Source organism: Doryrhamphus excisus, linkage group LG2 (genome assembly GCF_037039965.1).
Source record: "Doryrhamphus excisus strain RoL-2023G ecotype Guam linkage group LG2, RoL_Dexc_Guam_v1.1, whole genome shotgun sequence".
Lineage (NCBI taxonomy): Eukaryota > Metazoa > Chordata > Actinopteri > Syngnathiformes > Syngnathidae > Doryrhamphus > Doryrhamphus excisus.
The window spans coordinates 17,740,388-17,764,546 of NC_136358.1; the positions used below are offsets into that span (position 1 = coordinate 17,740,388).

A 24,159-nucleotide genomic window follows, 5' to 3' on the forward strand; every position below is an offset into this window, starting at 1 on the left:
TTAGCTTTTCACAGCATTTAGCTAGGAACTATTCGGTGTAGATGTTAATGTATGTTTGTAGCAGCGCTGCTGACTTCAGCACAATGATATGATATACCGCATTATTTACTATTGACAGGACTCGGGGGTGCTATACCGGTGACCCGCGGGCCAAATCTGGTCCACGAATGACATCTGAACAGGGTATTCAGTTTGTTTTTCAATCATATTCAAGTACAACTTATTTCACAAATGTTTTTATGACTTTATTTGTGATTATAGTAGCGATTTATGCCCATTTCACACTTATACACAATTTATTTTTTTTTCTAAACAAAGTAAAAATAATTATAAAGGGATAAATCCGGTCCCTCAGTTCTTATAATTAAAAAATGGCCTCCTGAACAAATTGAATAGGTTTGTTGTCGGTGTCATTGCGACACAATCATGTATCTTTCCCAGACAGTTCCATGTCATTCCTACTTTACACACACACACAGACAAACACACACAGTGTCCTAGTTCCCTGGGCGCCAGTCAGTCAGACAGCTGGAGTATATATAGTCTACTGGCTAAAGTTCGCCACACACACAAAAGATTTGCACCAACAGCTCCCCTCTGCAGTACCATGGGTCTTTGACCTAGTTTTTTTTTTAAACTTCTTCAGCAAATCCTGATTTGTGTATTATTAAATGTGATGACATATATTTATATTTATGTATATTATATGTATATGTATATTTTTGTAATTGTTATTATGCAGTTAATTTTTATTTAAAAACACCATACAGTGTGTTATTGTTACACAACTTAATCTGCTTTTACAGCTTCATTGTAAGGCTCTTATTTATGTCAGTGAATGCGCATCATCAGCCACGGGAAGTATCCGGTGCGTTGCATCCCGAAGGTGCTGATGAATAAGTTGATGGCTGTGGTGATGAAGACAATGATGGTGGTTATATTGTTCAAATAGTCCAGACGCTTCTGAAGGGCAGGGTTATTCACGTCCCGGCGTCCTACGACACACATAAACACACACATGCAGAGAAATAAAACACACTTGTTGTATCAATATATTTATTTATGACATCGAGGTAAACCATGAATAACACTTTTTGAATATTTTAACATTACAAAAAACATTTTAGTATTTCAAAAAGCATTTTTAGTTGGTTAAAGTGGAGCTATGTTAGCATCATCACTATGCAAGCCTTTTGTTTGTATTATTTGACATATGTTTGACATATTATGACTTTTTATTTTTGTCATTTATATGCGTGTCAGAAGTGCAGCCGAGCCAGCAGCCAGCGAAAGAAGCCCGTTCTCTTGGAACCGAAGAAGCTGATGAAGAAGTTTATCACCGTGGTGACGAAGATGACGCCTGTTGCTACGTTGTTCAGGTAATCCAGTCGTCTCTGATTGGACACTACGTTCAGGTCCCTGCGTGCTGCAACGCACACACACACACACACACTCATGCACGGACAGACATACTATATTTCAAACATGTCAAACACACACACACACACACACACATACACACATCCAGGGTACATGCATACCCTGAGAGGAGAATGTTGACCTCTTATACAAATTAAATGTAGTACTTTGGCGCCCTCTGGTGGTATGGAAATTTGCATCTATCTATCTATCTATCCATCCATCATCCATCCCTAACTCCCTCCCTCCACCCATCCATCCATCCATCCATCCATCTATCTATCTAGCTATCTCTCTCTCTCTGTATCTATCAATATCTCTATCCATCTATCCATCTATCCATCTATCCATCTATCTATCTATCTATCTATCTATCTATCTATCTATCTATCTATCTATCTATCTATCTATCTATCTATCTATCTATCTATCCATCTCGTATCTATCTATCCATCCATCCACTCATCCATCCATCCATCTATCTATCTAGCTATCTGTCTCTATCAATATCTCTATCCATCTATCCATCTATCCATCTATCCATCTATCCATCTATCCATCTATCTATCTATCTATCTATCTATCTATCTATCTATCTATCTATCTATCTATCTATCTATCTATCTATCTATCTATCTATCTATCTATCTATCTATCTATCTATCTATCTATCTATCTATCTATCTATCTATCTATCTATCTATCTATCCATCTCGTATCTATCTATCCATCCATCCACTCATCCATCCATCCATCTATCTATCTAGCTATCTGTCTTTCTCTATCTATTGATATCTCTATCCATCTATCTATCTAAACAGCAACATCATGCTAGGTGGGCTTATTCACTGAAGAAAAATAAAGAACTATAAAGAAGTCAAACCTCAGCTGACGGATAGAAGGATAGTTGGCAGAGCTCTGGCCTTTATTTTAAGATGTGTAGCAAAGCCTGAACTTTAAAATGGTTCGTCCTTGTCTCAAAAGTGATGCAAACAGGTCAGGATGATGATAGATTTGTCTAACATCCGGTACTCATAAACTAGCTGAATGTTATTAAAGTCCATTTAGCATAACAGCGGACCCTCAGCCTTGTTCACAACACAAAACGCTGAAACATCCACCGCAGTAAGCAGCTACGTTGCGTGCCAAAAGCAGACTTGATGATGTTGACAATGAGGGTGACAAAGACGATGCCGGTGGTCAGATTGTTGAGGAAGTTTAAGAGTCGTTGGTATGAGGGAAGGAGGGTGAACTCTACACGAGCTGTGCACACACGTCAACACAAACACACAAACACACACACACACACATACATACAGCTGGTTGGTCTATCGGCAGTACTATCATTCAAAAAACAATATTAGTAATAGTTATTAGTAGGGATGCGCAGATCCATCTGTATCGATCACATGAAACTATCTGGCAAGCAAATAACCTGAAAAATAACTGAATGCATCAGACGAGATGACCGTCCTTGGTTTGTGGTGCAACGCATCGGGTTCCCCGGCTGCTTTCTCACTTGGAACCCACCTACTGGAAGTCCTGCTGGAGCTCCACATCCAAAGTCTACTTAAAGAAGTAAGTCTCATGAAGTTTCATCCCATGTAAGTCTCAGAAGTGATATATGTTCTCTTGAAAAGTACGTCAAATATGTTTTGGTTTTAGGTGATTTTATGGTTCCTTTTTTTCATATTAGCCAATCATAACCCCCCCCCCCACACACACACACATATATGACACCCTTCGGTCAATAGCAACTATCATAAATACCGTATTTTCCGAACTATAAGTGGCACTTTTTTTTGTAGGTTGGCTGTTCCTGCGACTTATACTCCAGAGCGACTTATAAATGAAAAAAACTGTTTATGTTACATAAACACTGGACACCTTTTCTGTTCATGTTTATGTTTTGTGTCCAAGAGGACGTATTGTCAGTTTTGGTCAAGTAGTTTGGAAAATACCGTATATTCTGGACTATAAGTCGCTCCAGAATATAAGTCGCTAAGGCCAAAATGCATAATTAGGTCAAAAAAAAACATACATAAGTCGCATTTTTTGCAGGTAATTTACCGTATTTTCTGGACTATAAGAGTATAAGTCGCACAAGGCCAAAAATGCATAATTAGGTAGAAAAAAAACATACATAAGTCGCACTGGAGTATAAGTCGCATTTTTTGCAGGTAATTTACCATATTTTTCTGACTATAAGAGTATAAGTCGCACAAGGCCAAAAATGCATAATTAGGTAGAAAAAAACATACATAAGTCGCACTGGAGTATAAGTTGCATTTTTTGCAGGTAATTTACCGTATTTTCCGGACTATAAGTCACACTTTTTTTCATAGGTTGGCTGTTCCTGCGACTTATACTCCAGAGTGGCTTATAAATTAAAAATATATATACCGTATTTTCCGGTACAGACGTACCAGAAAAAGACGTTATGTCTGTTTTGGGTTGGCTGTTCCTGCGACTTATACTCCAGAGCGACTTATAAATGAAAAAAACTGTTTATGTTACATAAACACTGGACACCTTTTCTGTTCATGTTTATGTTTTGTGTCCAAGAGGACGTATTGTCGGTTTTGGTCAAGTAGTTTGGAAAATACCGTATATTCTGGACTATAAGTCGCTCCAGAATATAAGTCGCACAAGGCCAAAATGCATAATTAGGTCGAAAAAAAACATACATAAGTCGCATTTTTTGCAGGTAATTTACCGTATTTTCTGGACTATAAGAGTATAAGTCGCACAAGGCCAAAAATGCATAATTAGGTAGAAAAAAAACATACATAAGTCGCACTGGAGTATAAGTCGCATTTTTTGCAGGTAATTTACCATATTTTTCTGACTATAAGAGTATAAGTCGCACAAGGCCAAAAATGCATAATTAGGTAGAAAAAAACATACATAAGTCGCACTGGAGTATAAGTTGCATTTTTTGCAGGTAATTTACCGTATTTTCCGGACTATAAGTCACACTTTTTTTCATAGGTTGGCTGTTCCTGCGACTTATACTCCAGAGTGGCTTATAAATTAAAAATATATATACCGTATTTTCCGGTACAGACGTACCAGAAAAAGACGTTATGTCTGTTTTGGGTTGGCTGTTCCTGCGACTTATACTCCAGAGCGACTTATAAATGAAAAAAACTGTTTATGTTACATAAACACTGGACACCTTTTCTGTTCATGTTTATGTTTTGTGTCCAAGAGGACGTATTGTCGGTTTTGGTCAAGTAGTTTGGAAAATACCGTATATTCTGGACTATAAGTCGCTCCAGAATATAAGTCGCACAAGGCCAAAATGCATAATTAGGTCGAAAAAAAACATACATAAGTCGCATTTTTTGCAGGTAATTTACCGTATTTTCTGGACTATAAGAGTATAAGTCGCACAAGGCCAAAAATGCATAATTAGGTAGAAAAAAAACATACATAAGTCGCACTGGAGTATAAGTCGCATTTTTTGCAGGTAATTTACCATATTTTTCTGACTATAAGAGTATAAGTCGCACAAGGCCAAAAATGCATAATTAGGTAGAAAAAAACATACATAAGTCGCACTGGAGTATAAGTCGCATTTTTTGCAGGTAATTTACCGTATTTTCCAGACTATAAGTCACACTTTTTTTCATAGTTTGGCTGTTCCTGCGACTTATACTCCAGAGTGGCTTATAAATTAAAAATATATATACCGTATTTTCCGGTACAGACGTACCAGAAAAAGACGTTATGTCTGTTTTGGTCCAGTAGTTCGTAAAATTAATTACCCACAAAAAATGCAACTTATACTCCAGTGCGACTTATGTATGTTTTTTTCTACCTAATTAGGGATTTTTGGCATTGTGCGACTTATACTCCGGAGCAACTTATATTCCAGAAAATACGATATGTTCACTCGAAAAGTACTTCAAATATGTTTTTATTTTAGGTAATTTTATGGTTCCTTTTTTCATATGAGCCAATCATAATTAATCCATACGACCACCACAATAGCACCTATCATAAATACATTGAAAAATGAGATCGGTATCAGCCCATTTCACTCATGGATGATTGGTATCGGAAGCCCGATGGGAGCATCCCTCGTCATTAGTGCATTAGAAATGTACTTCCATGTTAGAAATGCATCCTAGCAAAGAGTCCGGTGCGCTCCATCCCGAAGACGGAAATGAAGATGTTGGTAACGAAGATGAGGAAGATGACAATGGTGACGGTGTTGTTGAGGCTGTCCAGCCGCTGGTGGTTGGCCTCTTGGTTGAGGTCTCGCCGTGCTAGGGCAACATGCAGAAGAATCTCTAAACAGCCTCGGTATCATACGTTTTATGTACGTATCTTAGTGTTTTAGTATGTTAATATGGTTAAAGGCATTACTAATAACAAGGTTATCTCACCTATAATGATGATAAGAACCCCGGCCACTATCTGGAGAGCCAGCGAGAAGGAGATGAGAGTCAGGACTGCAGCGTAGTACCTAAAGAATTGACTTCATCAGCTGCATAATCATATGAGACATAAGCGCTATTGGATATTGATTTCTTCCCACCTGTATCCTGCCCCTTGTTCAATGACGGTCTTCATGTGTGTGATGTTCGCCAGGAATAGAGCAACATCCAGCATGCCCTCAGCTGCCGTTTTCTTGGTGGCGTACAGGTTCATGTTCAGGTTAGAGCCGGGACCCCCCTAAAATAATAAAAAGCACACTTCAGTTTTGACAGTCTTGAAATTACAGGCAATTATAGGCAGTTATAAAAGTAACCTGAAGGGGGCAGCATTTGTTATGGTAACAGACATACAGTAATGATATCAAAAGCAACCAGAAGAGTGCAGTGCTTCTTTTAAGGTTACATTACCAGGGAGAAGCTGCGCTAATGATGTGGTACAAAAAAAAACAGAAGAAGGCAGCATTTATTAAAAGTTAAGGTTAGCTAAAGCCAAAAAAAACCCAAATAGAATAATAATTACTGATTCATGATATAAAAACAACCAGAAGAGGGCAGCATATATTAAAAGGGCAGCATATATTAAAAGTTATAGTTAGCGAAAGCCAGAAAAAACAAACAATAATAATTACTGATTCATAATATAAAAGCAACCAGAAGAGGGCAGCATTTAGTAAGATAAAGTTACCATTACCATTTTTAATTTTTTATTTTAATTTTTTTATATATTTTTATTTCATTATTATTATTTATTTATTTGTTTTAATTTGTTTATTTTTTATCACAAGAAGTAATGATGTGACAAAAGCAACCAGAAGAGGGCGGAGAAAGTTACTAGCAAGGACCCAAAATAATGAATGATATAAAAGCAACCAGAGGAGGGCAGCATTTATTAAGGTTAAAGTTAATAGCAGATGTGACGTTGTGGTATAAAACCAACCAAGAGGGGGCAGCATTGACTAATTCATTTGTTTATTTTAACATTTTACAGTCATAAATACATCATCATTCATCATTTAGTTCCATCTTCTCATCTTCCTTTACATTGTTTTCAATACTTTTTTCTATATTTTTTCATATTCCAGAAGCTTTCTATATTTCTATATACCATCTTTTTCCCTTTTCGTTGATGGTACCCAATATTTTCAGTAAGCAGTACCGTATCATCTGCAAATCTTAAGTTATTTGTCTTTCCGATTTTCAGTGCTTAAAATTTCAATGTAAATATTAAACAAAGATGGGGATAGAATACATCCCTGTTGCACGCCCCTCCTCATATGTAATGCATCAGGTAGCAAGTACAGGCTAGGGTATATATTTAAATGTATTCCTCCAAGCCTGAACATTACATTAGTACAATGTTAAATAAAACTGTATTATAGTATGATATACAATAGGAAGTAAATACCTGCTGCCACATATTAAAACAATAAAATTATGTTTATATTTTGTCGCTTATCTAGTGAAATGTTTGTTTAGCTGGTCATATTTCTTTCTTAGGTTGCCTGCAATTAGGTGCCTGCGTCAGGCAATAGGCCAGAAACACAACGTGCACACAGTTTACCCAAAAAAAGAAGTGTGTGCATGGAGAAGGAAAACATGAAATATGATTACATAACACCCGTCATAGCAGTGACTGTTCCTGGTAGTTGTTGTCTGCTAATGCTCATATTGAATAGCTCAACATTTGGCCATGAGAGTGAAATATTACGTCCACAAAAGGAGGCAGAAATAGAGTTGTGTTGAAAAGGTGCATGACATGGTAAACATCAGTCACGCGGCCACGAGGGACGCATTTCACTTCATGACCTCACTGCTGTGTAACGTGCTCTGCCAATCCAAAATAAACACAGTAATTATTCACAGCACTGTTATTTTCCTTTTGTGATGTTTTTTTATGTGACATGTACTCTATGTGTCATTTCTATGATTCAGTGTTGTCACTTTCAGCTTAGCTACCTTGGTTAACCACGCACACATCACGTTCTTGTGGGCTTATAACATGTCACACAGCAGCGACCATGTTTGATTGCTGATCTATCTAGCCTCCATTTGGCTGCAACCAAACGCGTCAGTTCATCGTGAAGACAGGTGTTTTCAATAAAAGATGTCTCAATACAAAAGCTGCATCACCACTTTGTTCACATTGTTCCCGATAAGTCCTATTCCAGCAGCGTTTCATGCAAAAAAAAAAAAAGACAAACCTCTAAGAACCATTCCAGCGATTCCTAGAACCTGAAGTCTGTCAAATATCATAAACACATGCTTGCACTGTAAGCCTTTTTCCATGTTTTTCCTGACTGTGCGAGACAGATAAAAACCGGAAATAGCGAGCGGCAGAGAGGATAAAAAGCAACGAGGCACAGTATGTATAGAACGTAGTATATGCGCTGGCCTCTGAGGACTCAACATCAGCCTTGGACGGGGCGCCAAGACATACAGACCATAACACTGGAATGTCCTACAATGGCCACATGAAGGACATGTGTGTTCTTTTCAGTTTGATTGAGTAAAATACAAAGGGGCTCACGGACTTACCGTATTTTCTGGACTATAAGTCGCTCCGGAGTATAAGTCGCAAAAGGCCAAAAATGCATAATTAGGTAGAAAAAAACATACGTAAGTTGCTCTGGAGCATAAGTCGCACAATGCCAAAAATGCATAATTAGGTAGAAAAAAACATACGTAAGTTGCTCTGGAGTATAAGTCGCACAATGCCAAAAATGCATAAATAAGTAGGAAAAAACATACGTAAGTAGCACTGGAGTATAAGTCGCACAAGGCCAAAAATGCATAATTAGGTAGAAAAATACATACGTAAGTAGCACTGGAGTAAAAGTCGCAAAAGGCCAAAAATGCATAATTAGGTAGAAAAAAACATACACAAGTTGCTCCGGAGTATAAGTAGCACAAGGTCAAAAATGCATAATTAGGTAGAAAAAAAACATACTTAAGTCGCACTGGAGTATAAGTCGCACAATGCCAAAAATGCATAATTAGGTAGAAAAAAACATACATAAGTCGCACTGGAGTACAAGTCACACAAGGCCAAAAATGCATAATTAGGTAGAAAAAAACATACGTAAGTTGCTCTGGAGTATAAGTCGCACAATGCCAAAAATGCATAAATAAGTAGGAAAAAACATACGTAAGTAGCACTGGAGTATAAGTCGCACAGTGCCAAAAATGCATAATTAGGTAGAAAAATACATACGTAAGTAGCACTGGAGTAAAAGTCGCACAAGGCCAAAAATGCATAATTAGGTAGAAAAAAACATTCGCAAGTTGCTCCGGAGTATAAGTAGCACAAGGTCAAAAATGCATAATTAGGTAGAAAAAAAACATACTTAAGTCGCACTGGAGTATAAGTCGCACAATGCCAAAAATGCATAATTAGGTAGAAAAAAACATACATAAGTCGCACTGGAGTACAAGTCACACAAGGCCAAAAATGCATAATTAGGTAGAAAAAAACCTACGTAAGTTGCTCTGGAGTATAAGTCGCACAATGCCAAAAATGCATAATTAGGTAGGAAAAAACATACGTAAGTAGCACTGGAGTATAAGTCGCACAAGGCCAAAAATGCATAATTACGTAGAAAAAAACATACGCAAGTAGCACTGGAGTATAAGTTGCACAAGGCCAAAAATGCATAATTAGGTAGAAAAAAAACATACATAAGTCGCACTGGAGTATAAGTCACACAAGGCCAAAAATGCATAATTAGGTAGAAAAAAACCTACATAAGTCGCACTGGAGTATAAGTCGCATTTTTTGCGGGTAATTTATTTTAACTACTTGACCAAAACAGACATTACATCGCAGGAACAGCCAACCTATGAAAAAAAAGTGTGACCTATAGTTCAGAAAATGTGGTAAATTACCTACAAAAAAATGCTACTTATACTCCAGTGCGACTTATGTATGTTTTTCAGATCTCTTATTTTCTTACAAAGCTATAACAGGGTCAGACACTTCTTAGAGTTGGTTACCAGGGTTGCACTGGATTTTGGTTTGCTGTTTTTTACGGATACTGTCTAAACCCTGAGCGATTTGAGGCTGTCACTTGGCAACTTGAAGTTTCAGCTCCCTACACAGATTTTCAATAGGTTGAGAAACTGGCTTGTCCACTCTGGGATCTTCCTCTGCTTCTTCTTGAGCCGCTCCTTTGTTTGTTGCTTTTTGTCTACAACCAATCTTCACTGTGTTTGCATCCATAGCCATATTTTGTATGCTAATATTCAACATCATTTAATGTCTGCAGATGTTTCATCAATCTCGTCGCTCCAAAGGGATCATGTAGCCGTAGAGTGGGAAAAAATTTTTTTAGGGCTGAGTCCAGTGTGTGTGTGTGTGTGTTTATACACTGAATTCCTCCTAGAAATCCAGAGACCTCGTAAAAAAGCCACACATCCCTAAAAAGCAGTGATCCACAAACACCCCCCACCCTCACCCCCCTCCCACCCAAACTGTGTACACACACATAAGAAACACGACTGCATGAAACACTCCCACACTTGCCCAAGGACACTGGACATGATATGTGCCACTTTCTACGCTTTAAATTGCACACATACACACACTTCCTGCGAGGTGAAACGGGGGGGGCCTCTTTACCTCGCAGGAAGTGCTCCTCCTCTATATTCTTATTGGTTGCTTTTACAGCCAATAGGAAGAGACCCCCAACAAAGTAGAGCTCTTTAACTAAGTTGTTTTCACCGTGTACCCACCAGATTTCAAACTATTACCCAGGAAACAAGTCTGCATCGCCCATTTTTGACACACAACCAATCAGCGGGCAACCTTTGCACTTTTCCCCCGAGGCCATCACTGACTAATTAGCAGAAAAGACACTAAAAAGCCCGCTTAAGAGTATGCACTTCCTGTGTTAAGGTGCAAACTGAACCCACATGTCCTCTTGAAGACACAACCTTTCAAAGCTGATCTTTATTTTGCTTTAACAATAATAATAACTACAGTATTCCACTAGTGAGTGTTTCCCAATAACTAGAAAGGTGGTATTGTGTGCTGAAAAGGTCCCTCTGTAATTGCATGTGAACAGAAAAGGGAGTACTAATATATTAACTGTTGATCTTTAATTCTAATGCGAATTACTGCCCCCTATCTAAGTTGCCTTGCAATTGCATGGACTTTTTTTTTTTAATTGACGCAGTTAAAGGGGACCTGACCTATAAATGTTGTTGCAATGTTGTATTCTCGCGTGCCAACATGTCAGATAATCTATCTATCTATCTATCTATCTATCCGTCTATCCGTCTATCCGTCTATCCGTCTATCCGTCTATCCGTCCATCCATCCATCCATCCATCCATCCAACCAACCAACCAACCAACGCACCAACCCACCAACCCACCATCCAACCATCCAGACTTCCTCATATGGGCTGCAGACTCCCGCCACTCAGTAAAAGCAGACCTTCGTATACGAAAGTCCTCGGGAGCGCTTCGGAGTGAGCGTGCCTGGAGGCGGGCCTTGGGGTGAAATAAATGAAACAGACCTGGGAAGCAGGAAATCCATGGGAACACTGCAGAAAGAGGTGCCGAATATGGAAGGTTATTGTGTGTAGCTGCTCTATCGGAGTCCACAACTCAATACAAAGGGCCCGAAATGAGCACAATAGGTCCCTTTTAATACAAAATCTCAATATGAGGAAAAGGCGTTGCTATTCACGGCTTTTATTCGTTTAATCAAGCTGTCATCCAGCTGCCAGCCTGCAGAGGGCGACATAATAACCGCAGTATAACCTCGTGTCTCCTTTTCATGTTTTAATACCAATATAGGAATGAAAAATGAGTCTACACGAGAATATTGTTTACGTTGAGAAGTATAGCGAGGAGTGTCTCGGTCTGTCAGAACATTTCACTAGCACAACACCGGCCCCACCATTGTTGCTCAAGTTGAAGAGGAAATGGTAATTGCTTCCTGCAGCATGTCCCGTGGAGGTGATCCGGTTTTGATTGGTGGCCTTTCATACGTGGAAGTCAACCCCAGAAGCGACCAGACCTTTGTGTAACTTTGTGTTTGTGATAAGAACGTAATGAGATGGAAGTAAACAACCGTACAGCAACAGAGAGAGTAAATACTGGGGAAGGCAAGGAAGCCAGTTGCCTCCCAGAAATTGGACCTTTGGCCTCCGTGGTGCTCATACACGATGTAGGTGTGTACTAATGAGGAGTCGATGGGATTTGTTCCCTCAGATAAGTGCTGTGTGTAGAGCTGGGTTTCACAATTTAAGTAGCACAGAAAGCTGACTCAGCAATGTCACAAGTGTCAGGGGTCATTTTATGCATTTCTCTGAATGTGTAATATATGAAAGTAAAAAAAATGAGGAAAAAAATATAATAATATATATTTATATATAAAAATATTTTTTTTCAAAAATGTAATATTTAAAAATCATCACTAATGTTTTGTGGTTGATTATGGACTATGATTAAAAATATATATATTTTAAAAATTATGTGATATTTTGGCCACCGGGTGTCATTCAATTAAAAGAATAAGAAAAAATATATAAATTTATACATAAAAATATATTTTTTCAAAAATGTATTATTTAAAAATCATCACTAATGTTTTGTGGTTGATTATGGACTATGATAAAAAATATATATTTTTAAAAAAAATTAATAATATGTGATATTCTGGCCACCGGGTGTCAGTCTATAAAAAAATGAGAAAAAAATCTAGAAATTTATATAATTTTTTTCTCAAAAATGTATTATTTAAAAATCATCACTAATATTTTGTGGTTGATTATGGACTGTAATGTTCTCCTCCCATTCTGTGTGGCAGTGGTAATGTTTTGGATTCTAACTTTGTCCTTCTTCCCCGTTTTTTTTTAAGTTTAGAATAAGTAAATTGGAGAGGTTAACTAGTTAGGTCGGTAGCGGGCTATGCTGTCTCTTGTAAATAGTTACGGATACGCAATGTGTTGTAAACAGTGAATAATAGAGTGTAAAAGTGACTATAGGGGTGTTATATCATGTCTACAGGTCTCTAATAATGTTAAAAGTCCTCAACAAGTTTTTATGCTCTTATGTATTATTTTATCCCAGACTTCAGGCCTCACAAAAACGCCTGGTTGAGTTGGTTGCGTAAGAAGATGACGTCCGCCACGGGCTATGATCGCATCATCCGGAATGTCTGACACCCTGGAAATGTGTGCCACATGTGTGCAGGTGTGTGCCAAGTGGGCGGGGGCAAGATGAACCCATCCATACACTGTCATGGCAACATTGGAAACACACACTTAAAAGTGTTGCATCAGTGATGACAGAGCAGAAGGATGAGTTCGGGCGCTATCGGTAGCACGCTGGTTCGGTAACTATGTGAACCACTGCAAAATATACTTGAATGTTAGCATTTGGAATGACATACAATCCGCTTTGTGACATCCAGGTATACACACCGCACTTATCAGCGCCACCACTTCCGCAACGGCATGTTCAACAGAAAGACCTCATTGTCCCCCCCTCCCTCCCAGGCGTGATTTGTAGAGCTGTAAAAATATTCTCGTCATTGTTGGGTGTTTGCTGCAAGTTTTTATTGCATCTGAGGCATGTTTAGAGAGGAGACACGCTGAATTCAAACGAGCCTTTGTGAGACTGCAGTGGCTGGAATTCCGTCTTTGTGCCGATTGCTAATAGAAATAGAAGTTGAAGACTGATACATCACAGCATATCATAGCAAACACAGTGCAACCATGGCTTCTTGTGGCTGCCAGCGTTTGTATAATGTTGAATGCATCGTTCGTCTCGCAGGTCAGAGGTCAGCAGAGGTGCGGTTTCAAACAAATGGTGGATGTACTAAAACGGCGCCGTGCAGCGTTGGACGGGTGAGAGTGAAACAGACCATGAGACAGGTACACCATTCAGGAAAACCAGTATGACCTTTGACCTGGTGGAGCATGAAACGTACACTTTGTCCTTGTAAATTATAGAAGGGCCTTATTATTTTTACTTTTTTGGAAAAAGGCGTATTTATTTTACATGAACTAAAATAAACTATTTATTTTAGTCATAATTATAGAATAATTACTGAATTTAAAAAAATTTAATACTGTTTTTCAAATATTTATTATTTAAAAATCATCTAAAATAACTAAAATAAACTATTTATTTTAGTAATAGTTATAGAATTATTACTGAATTAAAAAAAATATTAAATACTGTTTTTCAAATTATTTTTGTAATAAATATAGAATTATTACTGAATTAAAAAAAATTAAATACTGTTTTTCAAAGATTTATTATTTAAAAATCATCTATAATAAGTAAAATAAACTATTCATTTTAGTAATAATTATAGAATTATTACTGAATAAAAAAAATTAAATAATGTTTTTGAAATTATTTTAGTATTAATTATAGAATTATTACTGAATTTTTAAAATATTTTTAAATACTGTTTTTCAAAAAAATTATTATTTAAAAATCATCTAAAATAACTAAAATAAACTATTTATTTTAGTAATAATTATAGAATTATTACTGAATTTTATTTTTTTTTAAACACTCACTCAATCACTCAAAGCCACTACCACCGTAATGTTATGTTATGTTATGTTATGTTATGTTATCTGGGGTTGCTATGATGTGCTGTGATGTTATTATATATATTTCACATATCCCGTAAGTGTTTGCATGTAACAGTACGCCTTTTCTTTTGCTGCTGTAAATAACTCCACTTGAGGATAGGGTTGGATCCACAGCAAATAAAAAGTCAAAGATGATGGCTCATCCAGGGAGGGTTCAGGTGCCCTAAAGGTGGAGGTGTGCCGCAGCGTGCAAACAGGTTTCTGTTGAAAAGCACATAAAGCTCCAGCATCAATTTTCTTTGTCACTTTCACCACCCTAAAGATGCGTGACGACTTTTAAACCTGGAAGGCTTTTTAGTGTCGCGTCATGTCACGTTTAGGGTCGCTGTCTTCGGGCGAGAGGCGAGGTACATCCTGGACTGGTCACCAGCCACAGGGCACATATAGACAAACAACCATTCACACTCACATTCATACCTATGGACAATTTGGAGTCGCTAATTAACCTAGCATGTTTTTGGAATGTGGGAGGAAACCGGAGTACCCGGAGAAAACCCATGCATGCACGGGGAGAACATGCAAACTCCACAGAAAGATGGCCGAGGGTGGAATTGAACTTGGGTCTCCTAGCTGTGAGGTCTGCGTGCTAACCACTCGAACACCGTGCAGGCCTGTATAATCATATATTATATAAATATTATTCATTCATCCATAAATGCATTATTTTATGCATTATTTTACACATTCAATCTACTTAATAGTACGGGTGTCACGGGACAGCCAACCCACGAGACGAGATGATAGACGGGATCGTGTTCAGGATTTTGGTCGATGGGCAAAATTCATTCATTCATTCATTTTCTACCGCTTATCCTCACGAGGGTCGCGGGGGTGCTGGAGCCTATCCCAGCTGTGTTTGGTCGAGAGGCGGGGAACACCCTGGACTGGTGGCCAGCCAGCCAATCACAGGGCACATATAGACAAACAACCATTCACACTCACATTCATACCTATGAACAATTTGGAGTCGCTAATTAACCTAGCATGTTTTTGGAATGTGGGAGGAAACCGGAGTACCTGGGGAATCAAACTCGGGTTTCCTAGCTGTGTGCCCTGGGCGCCAACCACTCAAACACCGTGCAGCCATTTTGAAATATTCATATTACAAATATTAGATTCATTCATTAATTTTCGACCACTTTTTCCTCACGAGGGTCGCGGGGGGTGCTGGAGCCTATCCCAGCTGTCTTCAGGCGAGAGGCGGGGTACACCCTGGACTGGTGGCCCGCCAGCCAATCACAGGGCACATATAGACAAACAACCATTCACACTCACATTCATACCTATGGACAATTTGGAGTCGCTAATTAACCTAGCATGTTTTTGGAATGTGGGAGGAAACCAGAGTACCTGGGGAATCAAACTCGGGTCTCCTAGCTGTGTGCCCTTCACGCCAACCACTCGTCCGCAGTGCAGCCATTTTGAAATATTCATATTACAAATATTAGATTCAATAGTGTTTTGCTCTGTTGTAAAACAGTGCTGCATCACACCAAAAGCTGTTTCAATGATTTGGACCATCTTGGACAGCAATAATCCATGGCCAAGAAAACATCAGAAACAACAAAGTATTTCCCTGGTTACTGAGAGTTTCTATCATCACTAATGAGTAAAACCCAAAGGCATTACCAGTCCACCAGAATGTCCCTGAACGGAGTTAGGTCATCTTGCAAGCAGATGGAATCAGTCCCAGCAGCACTTGATGGAGCACAGACATGTCTTCTTTTTTTTTTTTTTCTTCAAAATAAACCCTCCAGTGTGTTTACTACCAATTTTACAGGATTTCCAGGAATGGCGCCCAGTTTGGTTTTCAGCAAATACGTACTGTATATCACACTCAAAGGCATCGTGTTTTTTGTTTGCTCGTGAGAATAAGCGGGGGCTTGTCCCAGCCGGGGGCGCTGTGTTTGTTTATATTGACTGGAGAGGTCAAAGTGCACGTGGATATTTCTGAATGAGTGACACGGACCTTCTTGGGAGGCATGGAAATATGCTGAAAATGTTTTGAACTTATCACCGCGGTGAATATTTGACTTAGGTTTGTCCAAACTTTTTCCATAGTGACAGATGCAAGGATGCAAAGCGCATATGAATTTCAGTCTTAAATAATCTCTAATCTCTGTAAATCTTCTGGTAATCAATCCCATAATATTTTGACTTAATTTCCATAATATTGTAACTTTTATCCCAACCTAATTTTCCAAAAATGACCAATTCATTTTGTTTTATTTGTTGATATTATGACAAAAAAAAATAACAAACATGCTTCCCCTTTAATATTTCAACTTTATCCAACTCATCTTAATATTACCAGTTTATTCTTGTTAAAATGCAGAAAATACAACTTTTTTCTCCTAATATTTTTACATTATATATAATGTCAAATTACACATTTTTTTTCCATTTCTGGTATTTTTTTCTATTATTTAAACTTGTAAACCATGGCTTTATTCTCCTAAAATATACTTTATTCTCGTAGCATTACATATATATTTTCTGCAACCCAATTTTTCAAAAATTCTGACCTTTTTTGTTGTTTTGTTTGTTTTTCTTTAGTAACTTTATGCTTCTAAAATGACGTTATTATTCCTCAGAATGTTACAACTTCATTCTTACAAAATGTTGACTTTTTGTCATTAGATTACATTTTTTTTGCTTAATATGTCGTATTTATTCTTGTAAAAGTACTCCTGTTTTTGTTTCCATTTTTGCTGTTTTCTTGTTAAAACACATTGTCAGAATGTGCCTCACAGTAATAAAAACACAGCAGCAGAAGGCCACAAATGGCCCCCGGGTCCCAGTTTGAAAACCTTGCCCGTGTTTGGCTAGTTAAGTTCAGATGTGCTCAGATGGTCCCAACTTGGGACACACATTTTCAAACGGTCATCATTTAAAATTTGAATTTATTGTTTCTTATTTACACTGATGACCTTTTTCTATTTATTTAAAGAAAATGTTTGGAATTTAATTGAAGTCATTTTAATTGTTTTAATTTGTACTTTTTAACTCTTTTATTAATATTTTTTTAAAGTTTTTTTATATTAATTTATTCTTTTATTATGTAATTTTATTGATATTTTTTATACTTATGTTTAAGTCACACCCAGCTCATATAGATACATAGAGTTACATCCAATCTGCATTAAAAAAAAATTAATTAAGGCTTTTGGAAATGATGAAACGCAATAACCGCATGCGCAGAAATAATGTATAAATTGAAATGAAATATCAAAAATAACATAAAATCAGCTATTTGACTCATAATTGTGTAATGAACATATACGGGAAGCCGAATAAAATATTCATACATCAGTTCATTTCCATTTTGGACTCAAACATGCCAATTCAACATGTCCCAATAGGAGATCTTATTTAATAACCATATAGCACCCAACCCAAGAGTGTCGTCATGGCAACCAAGAGGGACACTGACAACCTGCTCGTAAAAAAAAATCCCCCCCCTGCCCCTGCCTCTTACATAACATGAATCATGTGATCATGTGTGGCAAAGTTCCATGCAATAACCTCCTACAAGCCCCCCCAATAAAGTCACCCACTGCAAAACACACTTTCCGGTTCCTCACACCCGTACTTAGAATGTGACATGTAAAGGGGCCGGGACTTGGTTACACACACACACACACACAACGTGAAAAGAAGTCAGCTATGTATTCTGGGAGGTGACAGATATGGGAAGGAGACGACAGATGACGCATTTCATGTTAGCGACTTTCAATGCATCCAACGATCAATAAGATACCCTGAAGTACTCACAGCGGGGTATGATAATGGGAGGTGTGTGTTATTTAGTCACATGCAGCCTCAAGCTTTTTCCGTGCTCGGAAAAGGCCGTGCAATTCGTACTAATTCTGTGTCACGCGCCCATGACGCTCCGCTGCTGTACGCTATACATAGAAAGTGGGCGAGAGGTGCAAAGCCCTCGCACCGTGGAAATAGATTCATCACTCAGACGCTTAACAGGTGAAAGAGGTTCATACATCAGTAGATTCTACCATGTTATCAGCACGTGTGGTCTTCGTATTGGTTCATTCCGGGTAATGGCCTCCATATTCGTCTAATATTTACTGAGCATTTACAAGACTGTGTGTGTGTGTGTGTGTGTGTACGTGTGTGTGTACGTGTGTGAGCTAGTGCTCCAGGGAGCAATATTTCCAGCATGAATGAACAGCGCCAGTATTCACAGCGGCTAAACAGAGGTGGAAGTGATGGATCTTTCTTAATTCACAAGTTGCCATAAAATGACATTTCTAATTTCTAATAAAAAGACAGGAAGTGAGTGGTTAGCGCTCAGGAGACCCGAGTTCGATTCCAACCTCGGCCATCTCTGTGTGGAGTTTGCATGTTCTTTCTTGTTTTCTCCGGGTACTCCGGTTTCCTCCAACATTCCAAAAACATGCTAGGTTAATTAGCAACTCCAAATTGTCCATAGGTATGAATGTGAGTGTGAATGGTTGTTATTTCATATCTACAGGGCTCTAATAATATTTTAAAAATGATTTAACAGGTCTTAAACTGGTTTTCTATGCTCTAACTGGAACAATATTTCATTTATAAAAAATGTATCTTAATTCAAGGAAATTCACTTATCACGGTTGGGTCTGGAACCAGTTAACCGGGATTAGGGCTGCATGGTGTTCGAGTGGTTAACACACTGGCCTCACAGTAAGGTGATCAATTCCACGCCACGCCATCATGATCCCTCAATGGAACAATGGAGCTTCGGGTTGTGCAGGGGCGTCAAACGGCAGCTGGCGATGCAAATATATTGTATCCTTCATGACTGAAGGCCCTCATCTGTGTGGTTGTGACTGAGTTTTTCAACAAGACAATGCTGCAGTTTATAATGCCCCCCCCCCTCGACAAAGAGGAATAAATTTGAAAAGAAATGAAAAAATGAATTTGTTACATCAAAATTTGTTCGGTTTTTTTAAATAAATGTATGACGTGGTTGAAACCATAAATTTTGATTTACTGTAAATACATTTTTGACCTTTAAACAAAGAAAGACACTGCATTCATACAAAGTGAAAATATAATTCATAACATAGACAATTGTAAGCAATTTGTATCCTTTGTTACAACTTAATTTTTCATTTTGGAAAAAAACAAATTTTTACTATTACATATAAGTATAGATTTGACTTTGTTATAAACTAATTGATTTGCTGTAATGTTGTTTTTTTTGTTTTCTCAAATTAAATTTCTGATTCACTACAAACTATAATATACATTATACCTTAATCAATACATTATATTTAGTCTAAAGCCAAAGTGTTACTTAATGTAGGTCAATATATATATATATTTTTTTTGCCTTTTTACAACTTAAAATTTCACCACAACCAAACACGAAATTCTCTATAATATAAAACTATAATTCACTGAACTGATCCACAGTAAATAAAACTAAAAACGTTAGAACATCTTAAAGGCTTAAAGAAGTGAGCGCACCATAAAAGACTCCATTCTCTTCCCATGTGTCACTTTTCTCACTCACATGAACGCTTGAGCAACAGCACTTTGGAGCTAAATATACAAGTAACTGATAGGACCGTTGCATGATGGGAGCGAGGAGCACTGATACAGAATATGAACCTTGACAGGCATATGTACGTGTGTTGTTGACGGGGGGGGGGGTATGCATACAAGGACGGTAGTGTTTGAATATTATACACTAAAAGTCAGCTTCTTGCAGCCTGGTTTGCTATTTTTGTTCTGGTTCTTCTCAAAGTGTTTGATTGTTGGAGTTATTCCATTCTAAACTCATCCAGGCATACCTTTTTTGGACCTTGTTTTGTCCACTACAGCTAAAACAGATCCCATAGTTTTAGAAGCATGGGATTGTTTAATTAGGTTTCTCCGACCATCAACCATCATCTCACATGCTTCCATCAACCCTACCTTGACCCTCTTTTTGGTAACAAGCTGCTGTGTTGACCCACGCTACATTAGCCTTGGCACCTGGGCCCTAATTGATATTTGAGTGATGTTGCTGGCATGGCTTTGCTTTTAAAATAACCCCGGGGATGATGCTCGGCCCACCCCTCAGGAACCTGTGAGCAACCCCTGTGATCCTCAGCTCTCACTTAGGCGGGACATACCACGAGCGAGAGAGAAACCAGAGTCACTAACCTGTAGAGGACCGCCGGCCGGCATGGTTGATCTCATTGATGTCAGGTCGATGTCTCGGCCTTGGTCGCCACGCTCTACTTTCCCTAGACCTTGCATAGCTAATCCTGTTTTGGGGCACGAGTGAACACACACTGCAGTGTAGCCCGAGGGTCACTTGCCAGAAGGAAATTGCCCTGGATGCTAAACACCAAGCTAGAGAGGACACTGGGGGGGGCCAAACAAACAGCTTATTCACCTCAGCCCAGTCGCCTCCTCGCTCCCTCTCTCTCTCTTTGCACATTTTCTGATGCCTCTTTATTCTATTTCCATAAAAGACAAGAATACCTCCTACTCGACTTTGTATGAACACCAAATAAATATTGCCCAGGAGATGGAAAGTTGATTTTTTCACTCCTTATTGTATTTTCTTAAAAGACAGTGGTACCTAATACTCAACCCTGTGGCACACCAGTCACATATTGGCTAAGATATGTAAAGTTCTAAACTTATAAACAGCGAGGGTAGCTAATACTCAACCCTGTGGAACACCAAGCAAATATTGGCCAAGATATGTAAAGTTGTAAACTTATAAACAGAAAGGGTACCTAACACTCAACCCTGTGGCACACCAAGCAAATATTGGCCAAGCTATGTAAAGTTGTAAACCTCTAAACAGCGAGGGTACCTAATACTCAACCCTGTGGCACACCAAGCAAATATTGGCCCTGATATATAAAGTTGTAAAAGTATAAACAGCAAAGGGTACCTAACACTCAACCCTGTGGCACACCATTGGCCAAGATATGTAACGTTGTAAACTTTTAAACAGAAAGGGTACCTAATACTCAACCCTGTGGGACACCAAGCACATATTGGCCATGATATGTGAAGTTGTCTTCTCATTCCCTCTCGTTCTCTTTTCCCACTTTATTCTGGCTCTATAAACAGAGAGGGTACCTAATACTCCACCCCGTGGAACACCAAGCAAATATTGGCCATGATATGTAAAGTTGTAAACTTATAAACAGCGAGGGTACCTAACACTCAACCCTGTGGCACACCAAGCAAATACTGGCCAAGATATGTTAAGTTTTAAACTTATAAACAGCAAGGGTACCTAATACCCAACCCTGTGGTACGCCAAGCAAATATTAGCCAAGACATGTAAAGTTGTAAACTTATAAACAGCAAGGGTAGCTAATACTCAACCCTGTGGAACACCAAGCAAATATTGGCCATGATATGTAAAGTTGTAAACTTATAAACAGCAAGGGTACCTAATACTCAACCCTGTGGCACACCAAGCACATATTGACCATGATATGTAAAGTTGTCTTCTCATTCCCTCTCGCTCACTTTTCTGACTTTATTCTGGCTCTCTAAGAGAGGGTACCTAATACTCAACCCTGTGGCACACCAAGCAAATATTGTCCAAGATATGTAAAGTTCTAAACGTATAAACAGCAAGGGTACCTAATACTCAACCCTGTGGCACACCAAGCATATGTTGTCCAAGATATGTAAAGTTCTAAACGTCTAAACAGCAAGGGTACCTAATACTCAACCCTGTGATAAAAACCACAAGCCCGCTAAGCCGAATCTATTCATTGTACCAGTCTGTCATTACGTTATGCAGGCGTACGCTCTAATCCTCACCTCAGATGACCACCTGAGATGATGGAATCATTTTGCACGCAAACCTGTGGCCTCCCCGTCATCGTAGACTCTCAACTGAATGAAGAAGCGCTGGGATTAATTCCATAGAGTAGTTGGGAAAGTGTTTTATTAAAGCATTAGACTCGAGTGTTGACTGATAAGCAACGTCTGAATTACATTAGAAGAACAACGGTATCCTTTAATGTTCAAGGACAATGTATTGTATACGTAAGCATATACTGGTAGTCATCCATTGCCTTTTAACGGTTAGAATTTTCAGTTTTTCAAAAATATATTTTTGACAGAATGAGGCTGTTTTGTGATTGAATAGGACTATAGGTGACTACAATATGGGGGTGTTACTTCATGTCTAGAGGGCTCTAATAATAAAAAAAAGGGTCGCTGGGGTCTATCCCAGCTGTCTTCGGGCGAGAGGCCGGGTACACCCTGGACTGGTGGCCAGCCAGCCAATCACAGGGCACATACAGACAAACAACCATTCATACTCACATTCATACCTATGGACAATTTGGAGTCGCTAATTAACCTAGCATGTTTTTGGAATGTGGGAGGAAACCGGAGTACCCGGAGAAAACCCACACATACACGGGGAGAACATGCAAACTCCACACAGACATGGCCGAGGGTGGAATTGAACCCTAGTCTCCTAGCTGTGAGGTCTGCACACTAACCACTTGACCGCCGTGCCGCCACTGCGGAAATATTCCATTTATAAATAAGGAATCTTAATTCACGGAAATTCACTAATCACGGTCGGGTCTGGAACCAATTAACCGGGATTAGGGCTGCACGGTGGACGAGTGGTTAGCATCCAGGCCTCACAGCTAGGAGACCCGAGTTCAATTCCACTCTCGGCCATCTCTGTGTGGAGTTTGCATGTTCTCCCCGGGTACTCCGGTTTCCTCCCACATTCCAAAAACATGCTAGGTTAATTAGCGACTCCAAATTGTCCATAGGTATGAATGTGAGTGTGAATGGTTGTTTGTCTATATGTAGGCGGTAAAAATTGAATGAATGAATGAGGGATTATTGTACCTCGTTTTTTGTTATTTATTTCTTCCTAAAGGTTTCAGATTATGGACAAAAAACAAATCATACAAAAAGTGTATGTGGTTTTCCGAACTTCAACTGTCATCATTGTGGATCGTTTTGCTTTTTTTAGCCCCCAGATTCCAGGATAATCCCTAAATAAGAGCCTATAACAACAAGCCAACCCGCCCACTCTTTTTTTTTTCTAATCATTCCTAGAAACCAAAAGCTTGTTGACTGCCATGGAAAACATTCTCCACAGGTTCCCTCTCGCCATTCTTCGAAAGAAAGAAGTCCATAATAGTTAAGCGTTTTGGCTAGCCTTTGCAAGGATTTAATGCATGATGTTTTTGACAGCTAAATGTATAATCCCGCTTTAGAAAGCCCCCGCTTGCACTTTTAGGACGTGTTGTGTTGTGTTGTGTTTGTGCCCTCAGGAAGGTTGAGTCACCGCAGCACAAAGGTGTAGCAGTATAGCCACTGTAAACAATTGTGCAACACTCCCGCCCGCACGACTTGCCTCACAGGCTTTTTTCATTCACCGCATTCTCCCGAGTGAATGGGAAGAGATTTTATATGCGTGTATGAGTTATTTTTGGCACGGCAGACGTGTCTTGTTCCTGGAGACCACCTCGGCAGCACAATAATAGTGTTTGATTTGCATAGCAGCCCGCCATGAAAGCGTGGGTCATCTCCGTCCGGTGACCCAAGATGTGACTTTCCGATGAGCCGTAGTGACATGTGACGCTTGGTGCACAAGTACAATTCACCCTCTGTGTTTTTCAGTGCCAGGCTATGCCAAAAGTCATTGTTGTCTGTCATGCGTGCACAGAAAGACG

General features: G+C 38.8%; 1 protein-coding gene across 4 annotated transcripts; it reads right to left on the reverse strand.

The window, feature by feature from the left end:
- Positions 1-266: 266 nt before the first annotated feature.
- Positions 267-20,874, reverse strand: LOC131132363 (ninjurin-2-like). Of its 4 annotated transcripts, none has more exons than XM_058077942.2 (4): positions 20,636-20,874; positions 5,966-6,102; positions 5,814-5,893; positions 267-995 (listed from the first exon to the last, which is right to left on the reverse strand). In XM_058077942.2, exons 1-4 carry the CDS (start codon positions 20,729-20,731, stop codon positions 832-834), a joined length of 477 nt encoding a protein of 158 aa, XP_057933925.1. In that variant the 5' UTR covers positions 20,732-20,874; the 3' UTR covers positions 267-831. The 4 variants fall into 4 exon arrangements, with proteins under 4 accessions (XP_057933925.1, XP_057933924.1, XP_057933923.2 ...); XM_058077941.2 differs by lacking the exon at positions 267-995 and adding an exon at positions 1,051-1,426; XM_058077940.2 differs by lacking the exon at positions 267-995 and adding an exon at positions 1,911-2,682.
- Positions 20,875-24,159: the final 3,285 nt, after the last annotated feature.

What these genes read in the sequence shown, in the direction of transcription:
- LOC131132363 (XM_058077940.2), bottom strand. Translation starts at nt 20,731, where the DNA reads ATGCAAGGTCTAGGGAAAGTAGAGCGTGGCGACCAAGGCCGAGACATC. An exon ending in CGGCCGGCGGTCCTCTACAG is followed by an intron (nt 6,103 to 20,635) that starts GTTAGTGACTCT and finishes TTATTATTTTAG; the next exon opens with GGGGGTCCCGGCTCTAACCT. An exon ending in GAACAAGGGGCAGGATACAG is followed by an intron (nt 5,894 to 5,965) that starts GTGGGAAGAAAT and finishes TCAATTCTTTAG; the next exon opens with GTACTACGCTGCAGTCCTGA.